At 34.8% G+C, this 20,786-nt stretch overlaps 2 protein-coding genes across 5 annotated transcripts in view; both read left to right on the top strand.

Annotated features, from left to right (window-relative positions):
- LOC113398321 (uncharacterized) overlaps positions 1 to 8,858 on the top strand; it is a 49,888-nt gene extending 41,030 nt beyond the window's left edge. For all 4 annotated transcript variants that reach the window (XM_026636988.2, XM_026636989.2, XM_026636987.2 and 1 more), the window contains exons 4-8: positions 272 to 5,689; positions 5,778 to 5,944; positions 6,039 to 6,250; positions 6,372 to 6,562; positions 6,710 to 8,858. In XM_026636988.2, coding sequence (XP_026492773.2) covers positions 302 to 5,689; positions 5,778 to 5,944; positions 6,039 to 6,250; positions 6,372 to 6,562; positions 6,710 to 6,934 — 6,183 coding nt within the window. In that variant the 5' untranslated portion in view covers positions 272 to 301 and the 3' untranslated portion in view covers positions 6,935 to 8,858. The remainder of the gene's footprint in view (positions 1 to 271; positions 5,690 to 5,777; positions 5,945 to 6,038; positions 6,251 to 6,371; positions 6,563 to 6,709) is intronic.
- A 1,421-nt stretch (positions 8,859 to 10,279) lies between these two features.
- LOC113398325 (contactin) lies at positions 10,280 to 16,521 on the top strand. Its single transcript, XM_026636994.2, has 3 exons — positions 10,280 to 13,981; positions 14,270 to 14,455; positions 14,810 to 16,521. The coding sequence occupies exons 1-3, from the start codon at positions 10,538 to 10,540 to the stop codon at positions 15,122 to 15,124; spliced, it is 3,945 nt and encodes a 1,314-aa protein (XP_026492779.2). The 5' UTR covers positions 10,280 to 10,537; the 3' UTR covers positions 15,125 to 16,521.
- Positions 16,522 to 20,786: the final 4,265 nt, after the last annotated feature.

Genomic DNA, 20,786 nt, shown 5'->3' with positions numbered 1-20,786 from the left:
TTGAGTTTCCTATCGGATTTTCTCGGTCGATGATACCGTTACATTCAATTAATATTGAATATAACTATTCAAGAACTTGTAAGACTTTGACTTCAATGAAATATATACATATATTATATTTTTTTCTAATTGTAAGTTATAACAAGATATATAAAATAATATTTAAAACTAAATAAAGTGTATGTATTTTTACATTATCTTAATATTAAATAATTCTCAGCGTTGATAGATTATATAAATTTATTATTAAAGATGTACTGTTTTCTTTTAGGTGGTGGTTATAGGAGCGGGAGTGCGTAGTATGGATGACAGTTTCAACAATGTGCTGGAAGGGACGCGTCAGTACTTTATGGGAATTCCGAAACAGGCGCAAGACGGTAACGGCCATCAAATGTGGCCTGGAGGTAATTCTACCGAAGAAGGGACTCCTGCCCTGTCAGGAGCTCCGACACCAACATCACGACCACCATCTGCTGCCGCCGCTCCACCATTAACATCGGCGTCATCTTCTGTCGTCGCTCCACCACGTCCGCCTTCTGAACCTATTGAACCTGAAGCGCATATAATCCACAAAGCCACAGTGATGCGAGAAGCAGCGGAAAAGCGTCGTGAGCAACCAGAAATTGAAGATGAAGAAGAAATAATGGGGGCGCTCTCTCCACCTTCGCATATTATTAGAAAGCCAACACATCATACGTTACCGTCACCGGCACCAGCTCCTGCCGTGCCTAGTCCATCTCCAGCACGCCCAACTTCTGAGGCTCCTTTACTTCCTATGTCGGCACAAGATCAAATGGATCATTCGACGCAGTATCGCCCTTCAGTCCATCGTGTACAAACCCCGACGGCAAGATCTGCTGAACATTATACACCAGGCCGTACTCTTGATCATTATTCAGTGTCACGTCCTCCAGAGCCTTTTCCACGTTATCAATATGAACCAAATTTAAGTGAAAACGGTAGGAACTCCCATGGGCCTCCAATTGCCTCACCTCAACCATCTATAATGCAGCGTCAAAGTCCGCAAACATATGCGAGGATATCAAGCACTATGCCTCAACACACAATGAACCGTTACAGCGAATCATCTAATCCTAATAATACTGCACAACGTTATTCTTTACCAAACTCGCAGGCGCCTCCGCCGCATAACGATCGGGTTCCACCAATTCATCATCCACAACATTTGCCACCGACTAAGAGACTTACTACTATAGACAATCGTACTGGGCAAGTGTATTCATCTGTTCCACAACGTCGTGATTCTCCTTCATTTTCGCGTCAAACGACACAATATGAAAGGCACCCAAGTCTTCCTCAACGAAAATATGATCCACAACAAGCATATTCTGGTTATCGACCGACGCCAACTGTGCCTGTACCTATACCTAATCGTAGGATAGATACACATCATCAGGTTACATATAAACATGGAGCTCTGGATGTTATGAACTCACATTATGCAGCAAAATCATTAGATCGAGTTCAATCTCAATCACAATTGCAACCTCATGAAGTACCTCGTTTACCTACTCGTGGGGATTATATAAGCAAAGGTAGATCGGTAGATTCAAGAAACAATTACCATTATCCCACACCGTCTACATCCGCCGTTCGGTATTCAAGCGCTACAGTTCAAGCCGCTCAAAATAATTCATCATCACATTCTCAATCACAGTCTAGAACTTCATATCGGACAGCTGTAGCTCCAAAGACTAATTATGACTATTCAAATACAAACCATGTACAAATTTCACCGTCTCGATCAACGGCCAAACCGGGATATCCTAGTCAGCAGGCACGAATGACAGTATCTGTGACATCATTAGTAAATCAAATGAACCAGACAAAACAAAAGCGTGAGTCGCCGCTTGATTTATCTGTAAAAACTGTTAAAAATTCTGCGGATTCGTCCACGACTCAAGATGATGTGATTGATTCTGTATCTATGAAAAATGATAATATTCCGATACAAACAAGGCCAACATCAAGCAGTCGAAACCCTTTGGTACCTGGCTACGTCGCTTCACACAAAGTTGATTTTGCACCTGATTTTGCTCAATATAGAGAAAGAAATATTAGCCAAGGCTACAATGCGCTTCATAATATTCACCATCCTCTTCGTTACAATGGAGCATACACTTCTCCAAGGCCAGTGGCTGATTCTTATCCAGTTGAACCTCGCCATCAAATACATACGGAACATAAATACAACGGACCATTAAGTGGTACCGAATACGTTCCGCGTATTGACCTCACCACACAAGGTGGTGATGATCGTTATCCAGAGAGTAGGATCCGCGATGATCGTCAGTTAATTATTGAAGATCGAAAACGCCCCTCAGGAGCCATTGTAAGCAATATTCCCGAAAAAATTGTTCGTTATGAAACCTGGACTTCGGATAGTCGGATAGACCATCACATGAATCAATCGGCACGTGAACAACGCGAGTTAATGAGCCAACCCGTGTATAGTTATACAAGTCACAAAAGATTTGAAGCTTATCAAAATGACCAAAAACGTTCGGCGAGCGCAAATTCATATCGTGAGCACCATTCTCACCAACGGTATCCTAATAATACTTACCCTGAAATAGTAAATAGGGAATCAAGTGATCAGAATGCTCATTATCATGATCGAATACCATCCAGTAACAACCGTCACATTATACAAAAGATTCCGAGCCACAGAGATTTACATTCACATCACGCAGATTCTCATAATAATATTCAACCTGCTGATAAAAAAGTTTTAAGTATATTACGGAATAGCTTAGAGACAAAACAAACGGGATATTTGGAATCAGCTAAATCAGCACGACAAATACCTGATCTCATTGTTATAGATGATGTAGATGATTCTGTGATAGAAATAACTGATATATCGACAGAAAATGAAGTGGATGCAACGCTTAATAGTAATAATTTAAATACTAATCAAAATACGCTGGGTTTTGGTCACCACATAAAAATGCCAAAAGCTGTTGACTCAATACCACGTGATTCAGACTATCAGAAATTCGATAGTCCAGATTCAAAAAGAAAATCGCCTGAAATTGATGTCGCATCAAGAATACGAACAAAGGCTGAACTCAAAGTAATGCCACAGGAAAATTCCACAAAAATAGATACAAAAACAGATTCGTTATCAACAGAAAATGATAAAAATAAACCACTTCCAAAATCGCAAAAACAGCATCTATTTAATCAAATTCGCGAAGACAATCTTCGTCTAGAATCGGTTATCAAAAATGAAAAACCTATTGATATTGTTCCAGAGGTTAAAATTGAACCAATGAATATTGATGAAATAGAAAAAGATGCCGTGATACAAGTTAAATCTGAAAGTATTTTAGAAAATATAGATTTATTGGAACGAAATTCTAGTAAAGAAGAATTTGATATAGATTGGGCTAATGCATGTGATAATTTTATGGAACAGCTTAAGACTGGATGCCACAAGAAAAGAAACTGCAGAAAACGTAATAATACTTCAGACCAGGAAAGCGATCATAAAGCAGAAGAACCACCAAAAGACGATGTCTCAGAATCTCAATCAGAAATTATAGTTACGGATCTACCGTCCATAATCGAAATTAAAAAAGAGCCTATTGATGATGATGAATTGAAATCGGAAAATGAGAAGTGCCCCGTATCTCCCCAGCCGGATACGGTACCAAAGACTAAACAAAAGGAAAGATCGGAAAAAAATAAAATTGATAAAAAAAATAATAACGATAAATGTAATAGAATTAAAATAACTTCAAAAAACAAACATAAATCTCCAAAAAAAGATGCTTCAGCAAGTTTACGCTCCTTATCAATCAAAACGGAAGTTGTAGAAGAGGAATCAATGAAAAGTGATATTAAAGAAGAATTAGAATCTACTGATGACGATGAACCCTTAATAAAAAGTAAATTACTCAAAGATAAACAACGAAATTTAAAATATCAGTTATTAAAAGATCTTTCTGAAAAATCTGCATATGTTAAGCTCGAATGCTGTGACGAGCAGATGAATGCTAGTGTAAGAAGATCATTAGACTCAACTTCGAAAGAACAAGAAAAACATGGTAAAGGTAAATCAACGCGCCAAGTTTCAAGATCAAAAGGAAAATCATTATCTATAGAGAATATGAAGAAAGATAGAACAAATAATGATTCCAGCTCGGACAGTGATGATGCGTTGAGTGTAGCTAGTAGACTTCGGGTGCGTAAAAATATAAAAGCCGAAGACAATAAAGGCAGCAACCAGAAACAAATGAAGTCTTCCCCAAAAAAAATGGATTGCAGCGGCAATGGTTCACCGTTATTGCGTAAACCATTTGGAGATGGTTCTGACTTTTATCCTGGTTGGCAAGAGGAGCTGTATAAATATAAGCGATCTTTGCGAATGCCTACTAGCCTTATTGCAATTCCAAGAGGTCGTTCAGGAGGTCCGTTTCCTAAAGGTAGTGTACAATTTACAAGAGGGTCAACATCACTACCAGATTTAGACCCTGTCCCACTATCTCCAGCTCCATCATCGGCACCTTCAGCAGCAACAGACGAGCTATATAGACGACCAGATAAAAGCAATCTTGATAGTGACCTTGAATCAAATTCTAGTTGTTCAGCTGTCAATAAACTTCACTATGATTCGGAAGCATCAACTTCAACAGTCTTTTCAGCAGCAAAGAAAAAAAGTAGTTCTATCGTTGACGTCCTTATCCAAAAGTGTGGTAAAAGAGAAGAGTCGAAAAAGAAGTTTAAGGGTAAAGATGACAAGACAGCAAAGATTATTCCAAAAACTTCGAATTTCGCCGAACTTTTACCCACGCCTAGTTTGGGGCTTGTAAAAAATGGGAATAAAGGAAGTTTAAGCGCTAAAAAAGAAAAATTAATGGAAGATATCTTTTATTTAGGTGCTTTTCGAAAAGAGACGGTTACTATGTTTAGAACGGCTTTTATTAAAGACACAGATGGGTTGATAGGTGCTACCGAGGAATTTGCTCCAGTTGTGCTTAAATCGAGGACCAGAACAGAAAGTAGAGTTTTAAAACAACGAGCAACTATTAAAGAAGTTTTTGGCGATGACAGGCCGGCCTCAGCGCCACCGACATCGTGTAGAGAAGATATTAACCAGGAAAACGAAGAAGAACTACCTATTCCAATAAAAAAAGAACCTGAATTGAAGCCTAAATTTAAAACAAAAAAAATGGTGAAAGAAAAATTAAAGCGTAGATCTAGTTCAATTAGGGACGGATTACGAAGCACTAAGTCATTAAAAACAAATGATGCGAAGGGAAGATTAATGCGATTAAAGAAAAGGAACAGTTTATTAAAATCTTTTGCCCATAAAAGAAGAAAAGAAATGGCTAGTAGTAAGCTAAAAAAAGATGTTAATCCTACACTTAATGATAAAGAAAATAGTAAAGAAGAAGGAAGTTCCCCGGGAACAACGGAAGGAAATACTAAAAGGCGTTTGAAAAGACTGTTTGGAAGGAGAAAATTTAGTTCAGGTTTTGACTATATAAGAAAAAAGAAAAAAATTATTCGACGTGAAAATAATGCTCCAAAAGTTCGTCGATCAGCCCCTAAACCATGTCCAGAATCTGTACACGATATTCAGAAAGAAATTAAAGGTTGGTTTATTAACAAAAGTATTGGAGAGACGCATTTGCATCGCGCCGCAAGACTAGGTTTTACCGTGAGTATGGTATCATATACCTATTGTATTTTATTATAAATCAAATAAAAATGAGATTATTTACCTCAAATTGTTCTTTTTATTTTAGGACTGTGTTGCATATTGCTTAGAAAAAATGGAAGCAGATCCATCATCTAAAGACAATGCAGGTTTTACTCCTTTACACGTAGCTTCTGCGATGGGTCATGTAAGAATAGCTCGACTTCTACTTCAATATGGAGCTAATGTATCTGCGGCAGCACAAGGGGGTATAAGGTAATTTTTCTTTTTTTCTAATTTTAATTGAACGCTTTCGAGTTACAAAGATCGTTGATAGTATATTTAATTTATCTATCTATTTTTATTACAGACCTCTTCATGAAGCTTGTGAGAACTTCCACGTAGAAATTATAAGGTTACTGCTTGCATATGGTGCAGATCCCCTCTTAGGGACATATGCCGGGCAGACACCCGAAGAATTAGCCGAAGGGACCGCAGCCAAGTTACTTCGATTACATATAGCCGATGTTCAGGGACGTGCTATAGAACCTTGGAGATTTCCACCACCGGCAGAAATTATCGGTATGTAATTGACTGATCAACCATTACTTATTATGAGGTATAAAAAAATAAGTTATATAAAAAGAATAATTTATATATATTTTTACTGTTAATGTTTATATTAATTACATTTTAATTTTAGATCGCGAAGAAAATGGTTGCGATCCGTTGTCGTCACCCCCTCCCGCGTCTCCGCCTCCACCGCCGGACTCCATGATAGAGATCCAGTGCACCGACACGCCGCTGCCGCCCTTCTACAGCCTTCGAACCGCGACGGGACAGCCGGCCGACGGCCTCTGGTGCTTGTTGCAAGATATAACGAATATTTTACAGGTATGAGTCGTGATTGGACTGATATTACAAAAATGATTTATCTGTATTGTTTTTAACGTTCTTAAAATTTTATTCAATGATGTATTTTATTTTTCTAGTCTCTAATATCAAAGATAAATTAATATATTTTGATGTTTTCTTTTATAGATAAAATCAAAGGAGAGTTTACTAAAACAAATCCACTGCGGGTCGGGATCACCCAAGGAGCTGCTTCGGGAGATTCGCACCCAGGAATTCCTCGAGAGAGCGCAGTGCCATCAACTTCTATGTGCTGGAGAAAAAGTGAATGTGCGCGCCTCGAAAGTCTCTCTCATACGCGTTACTGATAAACTGAGACAACTCTTGAAGATCGAAACTGTTCTTGTTAGCTGACATTAGTTACATATCCAATGAGATCATCTATTATAATATCCGAAAATTTATCTTTAGTGAGTTATGTGGAAATTAAATTGTGTGAACATTATTGTTGATAGTATTATCGTTTGATGTTACTGTGAAATATTGTAATTTGGAAGAAAATGATGAAGTATGAGTAACATTTGTACGAACTAAACATATATTGTGTATAAATTTAATTGGAAGGGGAGCAATTGGGACAAGAAAGTGATGAAACATATTTTATTTCAGCTAGGAGTTTATCTGTATTGATATTACAGAGACAGATCTAAGATCTCATACTAAAATATTAAAAATACGTGTATTAAATTAAAATATCTTAATATTGATCCTGTGTAGAAAGAATAAAGCAATCTTTATATCTAGTTTGACTGATTTTTTGTAAAAAGAAAAAAAAAACTAAACAAGAATGTATCTCATTTACGAACAAAATAGTTATTTGTTTTCTGAGACTGTGTAAATTAAGGCAGCAATTACATAATGATTTTATTTGAGTGACGCATGTGTAGGTCAAGTGAGATATATCGTGTGCTCTATTGAACCACCTGTATATACTGTAAATAAAAATAATTAATCGCAAATGTTCATAGTATATGTCGCTTTAATTGTATTATATTCTCATGGGTGCTATTTAACGTGGGTGTATGGTGTTTATCGGGTAAGTTAGATAAATAGTATATTGCGGCAATGATAGTATAATATAGAAATTAACATGATAAAGTTACCATAATGTAATTTAAGATAAATAAATAGCATAATCTTGAGTGTGCAATAGTATACGTTCGTTGTGAGTGCACCGTAGATGAATTTGTGTGAAATTTGCATCTAAATGCTGAAAACCTAATGTCCAATCGCATGTAATACGCTTATGTCAAGCAAAATATATGGGCATAGGTTAATATCACCAACCGAGTTTAAAATCGTTCGTGACATTACAATTTATTTTAATGATTAAGGAAATGTGAAAAAAGCATAAGCAATGAATTGGGATCGCTGAAAAGTTAACTATAAAATTGCGCGCTATGAAGAAGTATCATCATATAGTCGTGAGGAGTATTTTCGTTTTAGATCTCTACTATTTTAAATATCTCGAATTTCCTAGACACTTTCGGAACATCAGCGATAGAAAAAAGTTACTTTTGAACGAATATTGAACAACATTGTATCAATCTTTCTGAGATTATGCTAATGCTAAGTAATTAGATAATTTCTTTATGATCTTTTATCCTAGTATCTAACAATATATTTTTGTTCATTGTTATGTTTGCCAATATTTGTCTGCCTGACATATTTTTATTGTACAATTATTTCTTATCACTTATTTTTAATAAAGTTGTTTTTATTTATACTGTCCAATAAGAATTAGGAAATTTTATTAAAATCGTAATTTTATCGCAAAAAATATTAACATTGTAAATAAATAAGACAATTTGTAAAAAAAATAATAAAATATTATTTTTTAATTTATTTCGAATCAGTTGCCTGAATAATGCATAAATATTTTTGAAGATTCTTGTATTATTCAGTCAGTACCTATAATATTAATGATTTAATTTTTTTTGTAAATGTTAGCAGTTTTATATTCCATAATTAAACCATATTCCGCCCTATCTTATTTCTTTATGGAGATAAACGAAGAAGTACATGATTGATCTGTGATGAAATAATATTAGGTGAAAAATCTTGCATGCGGAAATGGTATGAGAAATTGAATAAAAATATTGCAAGGGAAAGTAACTGATGACTTTATATAAAGAAGTTGTATACATGAATGAAAATCGAACTGTGTAATTGTTAACTGTCTGTTATAAGTGGTACCTACAGTATAAGTATTATTATCAATATTGACACAATAATTCTTGTTGATAAAGTGGAAAATAAAGAAAGTGATCAATGATAACTGTTTTGTATATTTTTTCTTTATAATCCTCGTAGTTAGTTGCTTAATATCCGATTTATATTACACATTGAAAGGTCTTGTTGTCTCTATTACATTCCAATATAATTTAAGAGAATCCAATTAATTATATTTATTCATATATTATAGGATAGAGGTATTATTATGTGTATATTGAGTTATTCATGAATATAAAATGAGTAGATTACGTTTCCACATAACATAAAGTTGCCTAATGTTAAAGATCTTGAGTAATGTTTTCATTAAGGAACTGTGATATTTAGTAGTTAGCAATAATGCTAACTAATTATATTTTGAAAAGATTGAACAAAAACTAACAACAGTTTTTAAAATCGTACACTTAAGTGCACGTAATACTTATATCTAACTTAGCATATGCAGATCTATTTTATTTCACTTAAGTTTCATAATCTATACCATAGACTCCATGGTATGGATTAAGAAACTTATGGCATACTCTATGGCATATTGTATAGTATGGTAATATATGATGAATGATGATGGAAAATGGAAGATAGAAATAATTCTTACTATTTTTGAGTTCAATTTTGTAAAAAAAGTTGGTTTTGGTGACAACACAACGTTTTAACTAAATTTTATTTGTTATATTATATAAAATCCTTGCAAAATAATACGTTATACCTACTAAAAAGTTATGAGTCTATATTAATTTTATCCAGTATTAGGTGGTACTTGGTACTATATGTGGTAGTGCTTTATGCATATGCTATGACATTGACAGAGTAAGAGAGCCAATAAAATAATTAACCAATAATTATAAGGTCAAGGGAAATTATATTTTAGATCCCATTTAGTCGCCGTCGTCCATCGTCCCATTGACGGTCTTGTTATATATATTATCTTTGAAGTGGATAAAGATGATCACTTACGGTTAGGAGTTAATTAGCTTTATTATTATTAATTAGCTATATTATTATTAGGTTAGGCAACATTGCTTGCCAAACTTTGTTAAAAAAATTAAACTAACTAAAAACCAGAGTTGAAGGTTTTCTTGAAATCATTTCGGAAATTTTAACATGATGATTATAAAACATTCAATAATTTTAAAATACCAGAAATTTGTTAGAAATATAAAAAAGTTAATTACCATACCATCGTTTGTATTAATTACATAATTATACTAAGATCCATTTACATAAATATTGAATATCGAGTTGACATGTGCGCTATAGATTCATTCGAATTCGAATTCATCGAAGTCCAAGAAAACGATTTTATAGCTTGCCTATATCATTAAACTAAAATAAAATTGTTCAAAGAAATGTGTATTGTCATATGTATTTTTATTTTCTACAAAATGAGACCTAGCGTGTATGCCTGTATTCAAAATAATTTAGAGCTGGCAACATTAATATGAGTTGACCTGACAAGACAGGCTAGAGACAATTTTGAAGTTTGACAAATAGACAGCCTGAGTCGGGGCGGGGCTTCATTTGTATTAAATTAAAAACAATTTTCTAACGTATAATGTTGTAGTTAAATTTATAAAACATTTTAATATTTTACTAAGTACTGTTTTAAGATCAAGTGTAACACAATTTATTAATGAATCATATATAAAAAAGTCAAAAAAGGATCAGGGAAAGGCTCTAGTGTGATGAGTTCATAACAATACAATATACGAAAAGAGGAAACAAAACATGAGGGGGATTTTGGTTCTTATATTTGTGTTTAAAGGTGTGTACAGTCAAGGATTGGAGCAATCTATTCCTAATAATCCAAATTATCCGCAGTATCAAACAGATACTAATCAGAATGGATCATTATATCATTCCAATCAGCAAATTCCTTATGGTAGTTTTCCGGTGAATGGAAATGAGTATAGCCACACAGCGCAGAGTTCGTTTTACCAAGATAGTTTTAATTCAGAGGTGTATGGCGAAGGAGAAAACAATGTTGATCCTCAGAATACAGCTAATTATTATGCAGGCTTAGATTATGAAGAGCGTTACCGATGTCCTCCGCATTGGATTCGGTTTAGAGAGTCTTGCTATCGATTTACAAAATCTCCTGATCGACCCCGAAATGAAGCTCGCAAAATTTGCCAAGCATTTGAAGCAGACTTGGCATCTATAAGCAGTCCTGAAGAGCATGGATTTATCATAACTACATTGATGCGCATAGATCCGCAAAAAGGTTCTTGGTATGTTGGTTCTCATCAACAGACTCCAGGTTATTGGGCTAATGAGGGTGATGGTTCACAGTTGACTGGTCTGGAAAATGCTTTCATCGATGACAGAACTTTAACCTACACTAGTTATAATTTATTACCTCGTGATTATTTAATGTATAAATTTTCCAATGAAGATGGTCGTTGGGGTTTAGCACCTGTTGAAGGCATTCAATACCATCACTTCATTTGTGAGGGTCAAACTCAGCGACTCCATTACCTCATTGAAGAAGAGAGATCATTTACTTATGGCTTGGATACATTTGACCCAGAGAGGATACCAAAGGGGCCCTTTTTTACAAAGGAGCCAGTAGACACTATATATGACCCATTGAAAAATCATTATGTACAGTTGTCATGCATTGCTGGTGGTTATCCAGCACCAACTTATAAATGGTTCAGAGAGGATTATCAAGTGGACAGCCCTGTTTTTACTGAAATAAACCCACTTTCTGACCCGAGAATAGTCTTAAGTGGAGGAACACTTATGATTTACAACCCTGATGCAGATAAGGATAATGCTAAATTTCACTGCACGGCAACAAATAAATTTGGTGTCATACGGTCAGAGTCAGTGAGACTTTCCTTCGGTTTTATAAGAGAGTTCAATCAGAAAAGGCCAGTTGAGAGTGGTAAACAGTACTGGGGAAAAGTAATGTATTGTGATCCACCTTCTTATTACCCATCAGTAAATTTCTTATGGGCACGTAATTATTTTCCTAATCTTGTAGAAGAAGACCGTCGTGTATTTGTATCCTATGATGGTGGTTTGTATTTCTCAGCTTTGGAGAATATTGATAGAGGAAATTACAGCTGTAATGTTATGAGTAAAGTATCTGATGCTGGTCGAAATGGTCCATTCTTTCCTTTGTTGGTGTATCCAAATTCAGATTACCAACAACTGAAGTTTCCGAACAATTTTCCAAAAGTTTTCCCAGAGGCCCCCATAGTTGGACAGGAAGTAAGATTAGAATGTATATCATTTGGTTATCCTGTTCCATCGTATAATTGGACTAGAACAGGTGGAAGAATACCTAGAAAAGCCCATTTAAGTAACTTTGATAGAGTTCTGACCATACCTAATGTTGGAGTTGAAGATGAAGGTGAGTACAAGTGTGATGTGCGTAATGACAGAGCTCATATATCTAATAATGTCTTCCTAAAAGTACAAGCTGAACCTAATTTTACTATCCCATTGTCAAATAAACATGTTGATAACAAAGGAGATTTGCATTGGAATTGTGAAGCTTTTGGTATACCTGACGTCAATTATACCTGGTGGAAAAATGGACAAAAACTTTCGATGGATACCTTAGAGACTGAAGACAGAGATAGATATGTAATACAAGATAATGTATTAATAATCAAGTTCTTAGACCCAACGAGAGATCCTGGCATGTTTCAATGTGAAGCTAAAAACCAATTAAAGGCGAAGTATTCTACAGGGCAGTTGCGTGTACTATCACTTAAACCATCTTTTAAGAAACGACCATTGGAGTCCGAAACTTATGGGTCAGAGGGTGGAAATGTAACTCTCCGTTGCAATCCGGAGGCGGCGCCGAAACCCACATTTACATGGAAAAAGGATAACATTGTTATTGGAGCTGGCGGTAAAAGATTTATAACTGAAAACGGAAATCTTATCATAAGGCAATTGTCAAGAGATGATGAAGGTGTTTACACTTGTGTTGCTAAGAATCAATATGGCTCTGACGAGAGTCGAGGACGTCTTATTGTTTTGCGTGCTCCACGCTTTACAGAACGATTACCAACGCGTATTACGAAACAAGTTGGCCAAGTTATTTTTTTGCATTGTAACGCCGAAATCGACTCTCTCTTGGACACAGCGTATCTTTGGAATCATAATGGCTTACGAATGAAAGAGGCTGCTGACCTTTACGCCGACAAGCGAATAAAGATTGATGGCGGTGAATTAACTATTTTTGATGTGAGGCTTTCAGATGTAGGTGAATACGAGTGTGTAGTTAAATCAGCTATTGGTCGAATTTCTACACGCACGCAGTTGCGTATAGAAGGGCCGCCTGGATCACCGGGTGGTTTACAAGTTATTAACATTCAACGTTCTTCAGTTACCCTGGAATGGACCGACAGCAATCCAAATGGCCGTCCTATTACTAACTACGTCGTAACTGGTCGCACTCAGTGGAATACAACATGGTATATCGTAAGTGATAGTGTTTCGAATGTAATGGAAATTGGCAGATATAATGGACGGAAACGTGCTACGATAACTACAACTCTAATGCCATGGTCGGTTTATGAGTTTAGAGTACAAGCTGTCAACAGTTTGGGTATAGGAGCACCATCATCGCCTAGTCCTCAATTCTCCACTCAACCTGATAAACCTTATCAAGCTCCATTTAATGTAGGAGGCGGCGGCGGAAAAATTGGTGATCTTACCATCAAATGGAGTCCAATGCCTCTATCACTTCAAAATGGTCCTGGCATTCATTATAAAATATTTTGGCGCCGTAATAATTCAGAAGTTGAATTCCAGTCACTTTTGCTTAAAGAATACGGAAATATTGGAATGCATGTTGTACATATTCCTTTGGATTATTTTTTTACTGCATACAATGTAAAGGTTCAGGCCTTTAATGATATCGGTGCGGGTCCAGAGAGTGAAATAGTTACAATATATTCAGCCGAAGATATGCCACAAGTTGCCCCACAGCAGGTTTACTCAAGATCATTCAACTCTACTTCTCTTAACGTTACATGGAATCCTATTGATCAGTCTCGTGACAGATTACGCGGTAAATTGATTGGCCACCGTCTTAAGTATTGGAAACAAGTTAACAAGGAAGAGGAATGCATATACTTCCTCTCTAGGACCACCCGTAATTGGGCTCTCATAGTTGGACTGCAGCCGGATACCTACTATTTTGTTAAGGTATACATATTTTACTATACATAAAGTTTATTTTTATTTGTGTTTAATATCTTATTATCTGTTATTTTTTATCGCTCTATTAATTGTTTACTTCATTGAATCAAACAAACTGTAGAAAAAAGATTTTGTTTAAGTAATGTGAACTAACACTAAGTTGGAAATTTGTTTTGTAAGTAATTACAAGTAAATAAATGTTTAAATATGTGTATTTGGTTTAAGCAATTTAATTATTACAATGATGTCATAATTATGTATGTATTTTAAAGTCATGATGTTTTATATTTTTAGGTAATGGCATTTAATTCAGCAGGCGAAGGTCCAGAGAGTGAACGGTACTTAGAACGTACATTCCGCAAGGCTCCACAGAAGCCACCTGCCTCAGTCAATGTGTGGGCCGTCAACCCCAGCACTGTTCGCGTCGTTTGGAGATACGTACAGCCTACAGATGAAGAGGAACCGCTCATTGGTTATAAGGTAAGAGATTTTTTAAAATTTAAAAGATAACATTTATTACACTGCCATTGGTGCTGTAAGACATAATAACCATTCCTTATATCACCAATGCACTACCAACCTTGGGAGCCAAGATGTAATGTCCCTTGTGCCTGCAGTTGCATTGGCTAACTCACCCTTAAAACCAGAACAATAACAATACTAAGATTGTTGATTGTTGATGGGCATATGTGATAAGTTGGTGGTACCCACCCAAATGGCCTTCCACAAAGCCCTACCACACGGTAGTCATTGTAGTTGTAAATTGTTTAATATCTATTTCCTTATTTTGTATTTCCTTTTTATTTATATGTATTTTATCTTTACTTCTTTCAGGTAAGAGTATGGGAAATCGACCAGGATATGAGTACTGCAAATGACACCCTAATACCAGTAGAACATAAATTGGAAGCTTATGTTACAAATTTGACACCCGGCAAGTCATATAATTTAAGAGTATTAGCTTACTCAAATGGAGGTGACGGCAGAATGTCGTCTCCCCCTATAACCTTCCAAATGGGGGACTATCACAGTGACGCTTATGGATACTATGTAAGAAGCTCAGCCCACAGATCACAAATCTTAAGAGAATCTCATATTTTCATCACTTTTATTTTATATTGTTTATTCTGTACGAATATCTATAATTAAAGTTTAGTTTAGATGTAGTTTTAGGTGATAAGCATTTTTATACAATTTATTTTTTGTAATGAGGTTTAAATATTTACTATTCTGTTGCTATATATTTTTATAATAATTTAATTCAGTCCATTGAATTATGTTGTGATATTTATCCGGCCATTTTGTTGACACATGTATTATTTGCTTTATGTTTTTTTACAATTATTTTAATATTTATATCTTCGATAAAATATTCAACATAATATATAACTGTAAAATATTTTTTTTAATCACTGACAATAAGTAACTTAGCAATGATATCTATATAATGGAATCTCAATATTTTAATGCCAATATTTTTTTAAACATGCTAATCATATCATGTACGAAAATGTTTAGGTTTAAGAAAATTTGTTTATAATATATTTTTTATGAATCTGCTTTTGGAAATAAATTGTCAATCCGAGCCATTTTTTTATAGATAAGATAGTTCTGACAGGCATTTTATTATTTTGGGTACGAATAAAATGTTCTGTAAATGTGTAAATGTTGATCAAAAAGGACATAACACCTCTTCATAGAAGGTCAATTCTCATATTCTAAGCATTTAATGGTATACGAAGCATATCTTATGCACAGGTAATTTTTCGCCAAACGGCCTTTTTAACTCAAGTGAGCTGACTCTATTGTAAGAAATCTATTCCATTTGACTGAAAATAAAACGATGTGTTTCTAATGGGCCTCTATCAACGATCGTAAGTCATAACCTTACGGGAAATATTACTTTTTACTCGCGCCTTACCGTTTAGTTCGTTAAAACATTAATACGTATGTTTTTATCACGTAAGCACGTAAAAAAAGCGACAAGCTTAACCAACGCTCCACCAAAACCCGGTAAAGTTCGTCGATCACGTAGTCATGTCTCGGAATAAAACGGTTGTCTACAATAGAATCAGCGTTCATGTTAATAACGGTAAATGGTGAATGTCAACGTGTATCATCACTTACTACCATGTGATCCATATAAATAAAAATAAGATTAGGCAGCTTTAAGGGGTCCAACTGTTTGATGGAATGGCGGGGACCGGAGGATGACATAACATAACGTATTTTTTCAACAAATCGATGGATTGGTTATTTTTTAACCATTTGTCATGTCCAACTTATAAAGTACCGCATTTGTGAAAATGTACTAGAAAAAAGACATTTGGTAGCAGAAAATCATCATGTATTTTTTAAACATACCTCTACTATAAAAAGAACGTGTAAAATGTGTAATAAATTATTCCAGTACGGAATTATGCGATTAATGTGCCTGAAGCATTAGTTTCTATGAGGAATCACAATGCCTTAATAATGTAATGTGAAACGTTAATATTTTGTAAAAAAATATCTGTTCAATAAAATACCCACTAGATTTATTTTTATTGAGTGTTTTATTTTAATTACCTAGTTATACTCGTATGTTCATGTAATTGAAATCTACTATTTCTTCTCTACGATGCTGTAAATACTGTCGATGATATTAATTATTTAAAAATATGCTCTAAATTAATAATTGCCTTGTTAGTCTAGTGGTTAGTTTATAAGGCTTTAGACTCCAAAGCTCTGGTTTCAAATCTTGGATGTTTTTGTAAGGACTGCTTCTCCTATCCGTTCCGAAGATGGCAATCGCAGGGGTTTTAACAGCCCATATAACTTGATATACTTTTCTTGGGGCTTGGTCATCTTTTATTCTCTTACATAAAAAAAAAAGAAAAAAAGAGAATGGACGTTCTGGCCGAAAGCGGTGAGGTCAAGAGTATAAATAGTATAATATACATTGAGGTTTTATTTATTGTACCTTCGCAAATTTTCGCAAAATTCCTCTTCCCCTCGGATCGCCGTACGGTGTAGACGTGCTACTTGAACCGCTTTTTATCTTATTAAAAAAATAATAATAAAAAATACACTTTTAAAGTAAATAAATAGTGTTGTGAAAAACAGGAGAACATAAATCGCAAGAGACCGTCTGTTAAGTGAGTGAATCTTCTGTTAATCTGTTGCCCTGGTACCTTGCGCTTGCGACTGAAATTTCTGCCTACAGCTGCGTGATTGGTCAGGTGGCTCCACCCAACTGTTGGCCATTGGTCCTATGACCCCGCCCAACTGCTTTGTAACTGGTCGTATGACTCCGCCCAACTGCTTGTATCACCTATGAGGTACTATTGACCAGACCATCTTGCACTTACGATTTACGTACTAATTACTGATTTGAATTTAAAATCCCACCTACCATACGAGATCTAACCAGCGTTATTTATTATAAGCTCCTACTGATATACACTATCCTAGTACTATGGAGTCATCGTTAAACAAGTCTGCCTCCTATTCGGAAATAGACTTAATTAGTAGAGAGGATAAAACACCACCGAACTATGTTGCGTATCGGAACAAACGGGCTAGAGAAACTGAATTCAACATAGACCTAGATAGTTTTAAGCTCGAGATAAAAAGTATGATAACATCTTTATTTGCCACACAAACGAAGGAAATCCAAAAAATTATTGCTACTCAAAAAGCAATACAACAAACAAATATAAATATCGAAAACTCAATCGCCTATTTAACCGACCAGAATGAGGAATTTAAAAAGAAAATTGAATTATTAGAAGGTAAAATTAAGGACGATCAACTGTATATAAGCACGCTGGAGGATCGGATTGAAGATCTTCAAAGAGGGATGCGTAAATGTAACTTCGAAATAAAGAACGTTCCTTCACAATCCAACGAAACCAAAGAAGGCCTTACTGAAATGGTTTTATGTTTGGCCAGAAATGTAGGCTATAATATTGAGAAAACCGATATTAAGGACATCTATAGAGTACGGGTAAAAAAAGAAAAAACAAAAAATAGCTCCATCGTTGTTGAGACTTCCTCCACCACTTTAAAAACTGGCATTTTAAAAATGTGTAAAGCCTACAATATTAAACATAAATCTAAATTGTGTGCCAAACACTTAGGGATAAGAACAGCCGAAGACACTCCGATTTACATATCGGAACAACTTACTCCAAGAGGGGCCCGTCTGTACTTTCTGGCTCGGGACATCGCTAAATCGAAAACGTATCGGTTCTGTTGGACTGCTTACGGTAAAGTTTATCTACGGAAAGATGAAACTTCACCTATTATTAATATAAATAGTGAGACACAAGCGCATCAATTATTACAAAAATGACTATATGTAGCCGGCTTTATATACCAATTGTTTTTCAATTTAAAGTACTTTAAAAATATTATATGTAAAACTATGTTTTGGTTATTACTAGAATTAGCTGTTAATGTAATTATCAGTATTAAGAACATTTATACTACACAGCATGGAACTCATTTACCTTTTTTCGTCATCACACAATCAACAGCACACTTACACATTTACAAAGTACACATATCTAAATCTTATATACACAAATATACATTCACACATACACACCACCTAATAACCATATATTCTCTGACTACAAAAGTATATGTTAAAACCATTCATAACAGAAGCACGCGTATTCTGCTTAACTTTATTAAAACAATATTGTATACAAAAATATCTATATATTATACTACTATATATATAACTTACATACTATACATACTTGGCTTACTAAATTTATCACATTGTTATGGATAGGTCTCTTACTACTCAGAATGAAATAGACGATCTCGAAGTTAGTAGAGCAATGCAATGTGATATTGAAGACCTTAAGCAGTATATACCCGTTAAAGAAAACGACTTAACTATCATATCACAAAACATTAGAAGTGTTTATAGTAATATATGCGATTTGAATGTTGCCTTAAATGTATTAAACTTTGCCCCTGACATAATTATACTAACCGAATGTAGAATTAATCCTAGTAAAACAATTCCAAACCTTTCTAATTATAATATGCACGCCACGACTCATCACCTCAATCAGAATGATGGGGTTGTGGTATACTTAAATAAAAATATTGTTTGCACAAAAGCAAAAGAAATTAAATTATGTCATGCTTCATGTATTCAAATAAGTATTGGAACTACTGCTATTCTGGGCATATATCGTTCGCCATCAAACATAAACGCTGAACAGTTCATCAATTCATTAAATTCACATCTGGAAACTATAAAATCTTTTAAAAATATTATATTAACTGGGGATATTAATATAAATATTGTCGCTAAAGAAACAGAGCAAAGTCAGGATCGTAATAATAGATTAAACTATGTGAACATGTTATCGATGCACAGTTTGATGCCGGGTCACTCATTCCCAATAAGGGAAAACAATTGTCTTGACCATTTCATGTTAAAATTAGATAAAAACAAAAATTCTGCCCAAATCGCAGTCCTGAACACTACCATCACAGACCATAATATGATATTTCTTTGCTTGGCTTCACTTACATCTAAACATAAAGCACATATGAGCATAAAAACTATTGTAGATTTCGATGGGGCTCTAGTTAGTTTAGCGGAGAAAAATCTGTCAGAATTACTATTTTGTGATAACCCAATAACTGTAATTGAAAAGCTTATTCATAATATTGCTGAGTCCTTGAAAGATAACACCCAAACTATACGTGTACCTAAAAATAAAAGAGTTATAAAGCCGTGGATAACTCCCGGTATGTTGAAATGTATTCGAAACAGAAATAGAATGCAAAAAAGGCTAAGATCAGACTCATCTAAAGAAATTTTAAAAATCTCATATAAAAGGTATCGTAATTTCTGCAATAAACTTATCAAACAATTAAAACGAAAATACGACAGAGAGCAGTTGGAAAAATCATCTAAAAACTCTAAAAAATTTTGGTATAACATTAAATCTATAACTAACTTGAACTGCTCAAAATCAGATAATACAGAATTACTAAACATAAGACCTTCTCCCACTGAATCAATTAATTATATCAATGACTACTTTGCTAGCGTAGGTGAAAAACTGGCCACTGATATTGTCCAAACAAGTGGTTCATTTTTTTCCAATACTCATACAACTCAGTTAAACTCCTTTGTACTTCTTGATACAGACTGTAAAGAAGTACATGAAGTACTTATGTCTCTTAAAACAGATAGTGCCCCTGGATGGGATAATATTCCAACTAAATTTTTAAAAATAGCTAAATTAGTAGTTGTTCCAATAATCTGTCATCTAACGAACCTTTGCTTTAGAAAAGGAATCTTTCCGTCACTGCTTAAACGATCTATCATAACTCCCGTTCACAAGGGTGGTGATAGAGATGACGTTAGTAACTATCGTCCAATTTCCGTTTTGCCGTCAATATCAAAGTTAATAGAAAAAATTATAAATGTGAGATTATTAAATTATTTAAATAAATTTAAGCTTTTGTCAGACTCTCAATATGGTTTTCGTCAGGGCAAATCCACGGAGGATGCTGTTGAAGCTCTAACCGCGCACATTGTTAAGAGTCTTGACGGTGGTAAAAGGTCTTTGGCTGTATTCCTTGATTTAAAAAAAGCCTTTGATACGGTCTCTGTCCCCATTCTTGTGAAAAAGTTAGAAAATTTGGAAATCAGAGATACCTCGCTGGCTCTTTTTAGGGACTACTTGAGCGACCGAACTCAAGAAGTGAAAATTGGACAGTTTGTTAGTCGTGCCTCAAAAATTACTTATGGCGTACCGCAAGGTAGTGTCTTAGGACCTACCTTGTTTCT

This window comes from Vanessa tameamea, chromosome 7 (genome assembly GCF_037043105.1).
Source record: "Vanessa tameamea isolate UH-Manoa-2023 chromosome 7, ilVanTame1 primary haplotype, whole genome shotgun sequence".
Taxonomy (NCBI): domain Eukaryota; kingdom Metazoa; phylum Arthropoda; class Insecta; order Lepidoptera; family Nymphalidae; genus Vanessa; species Vanessa tameamea.
This window is presented reverse-complemented; position numbering and strand designations above follow the sequence as displayed.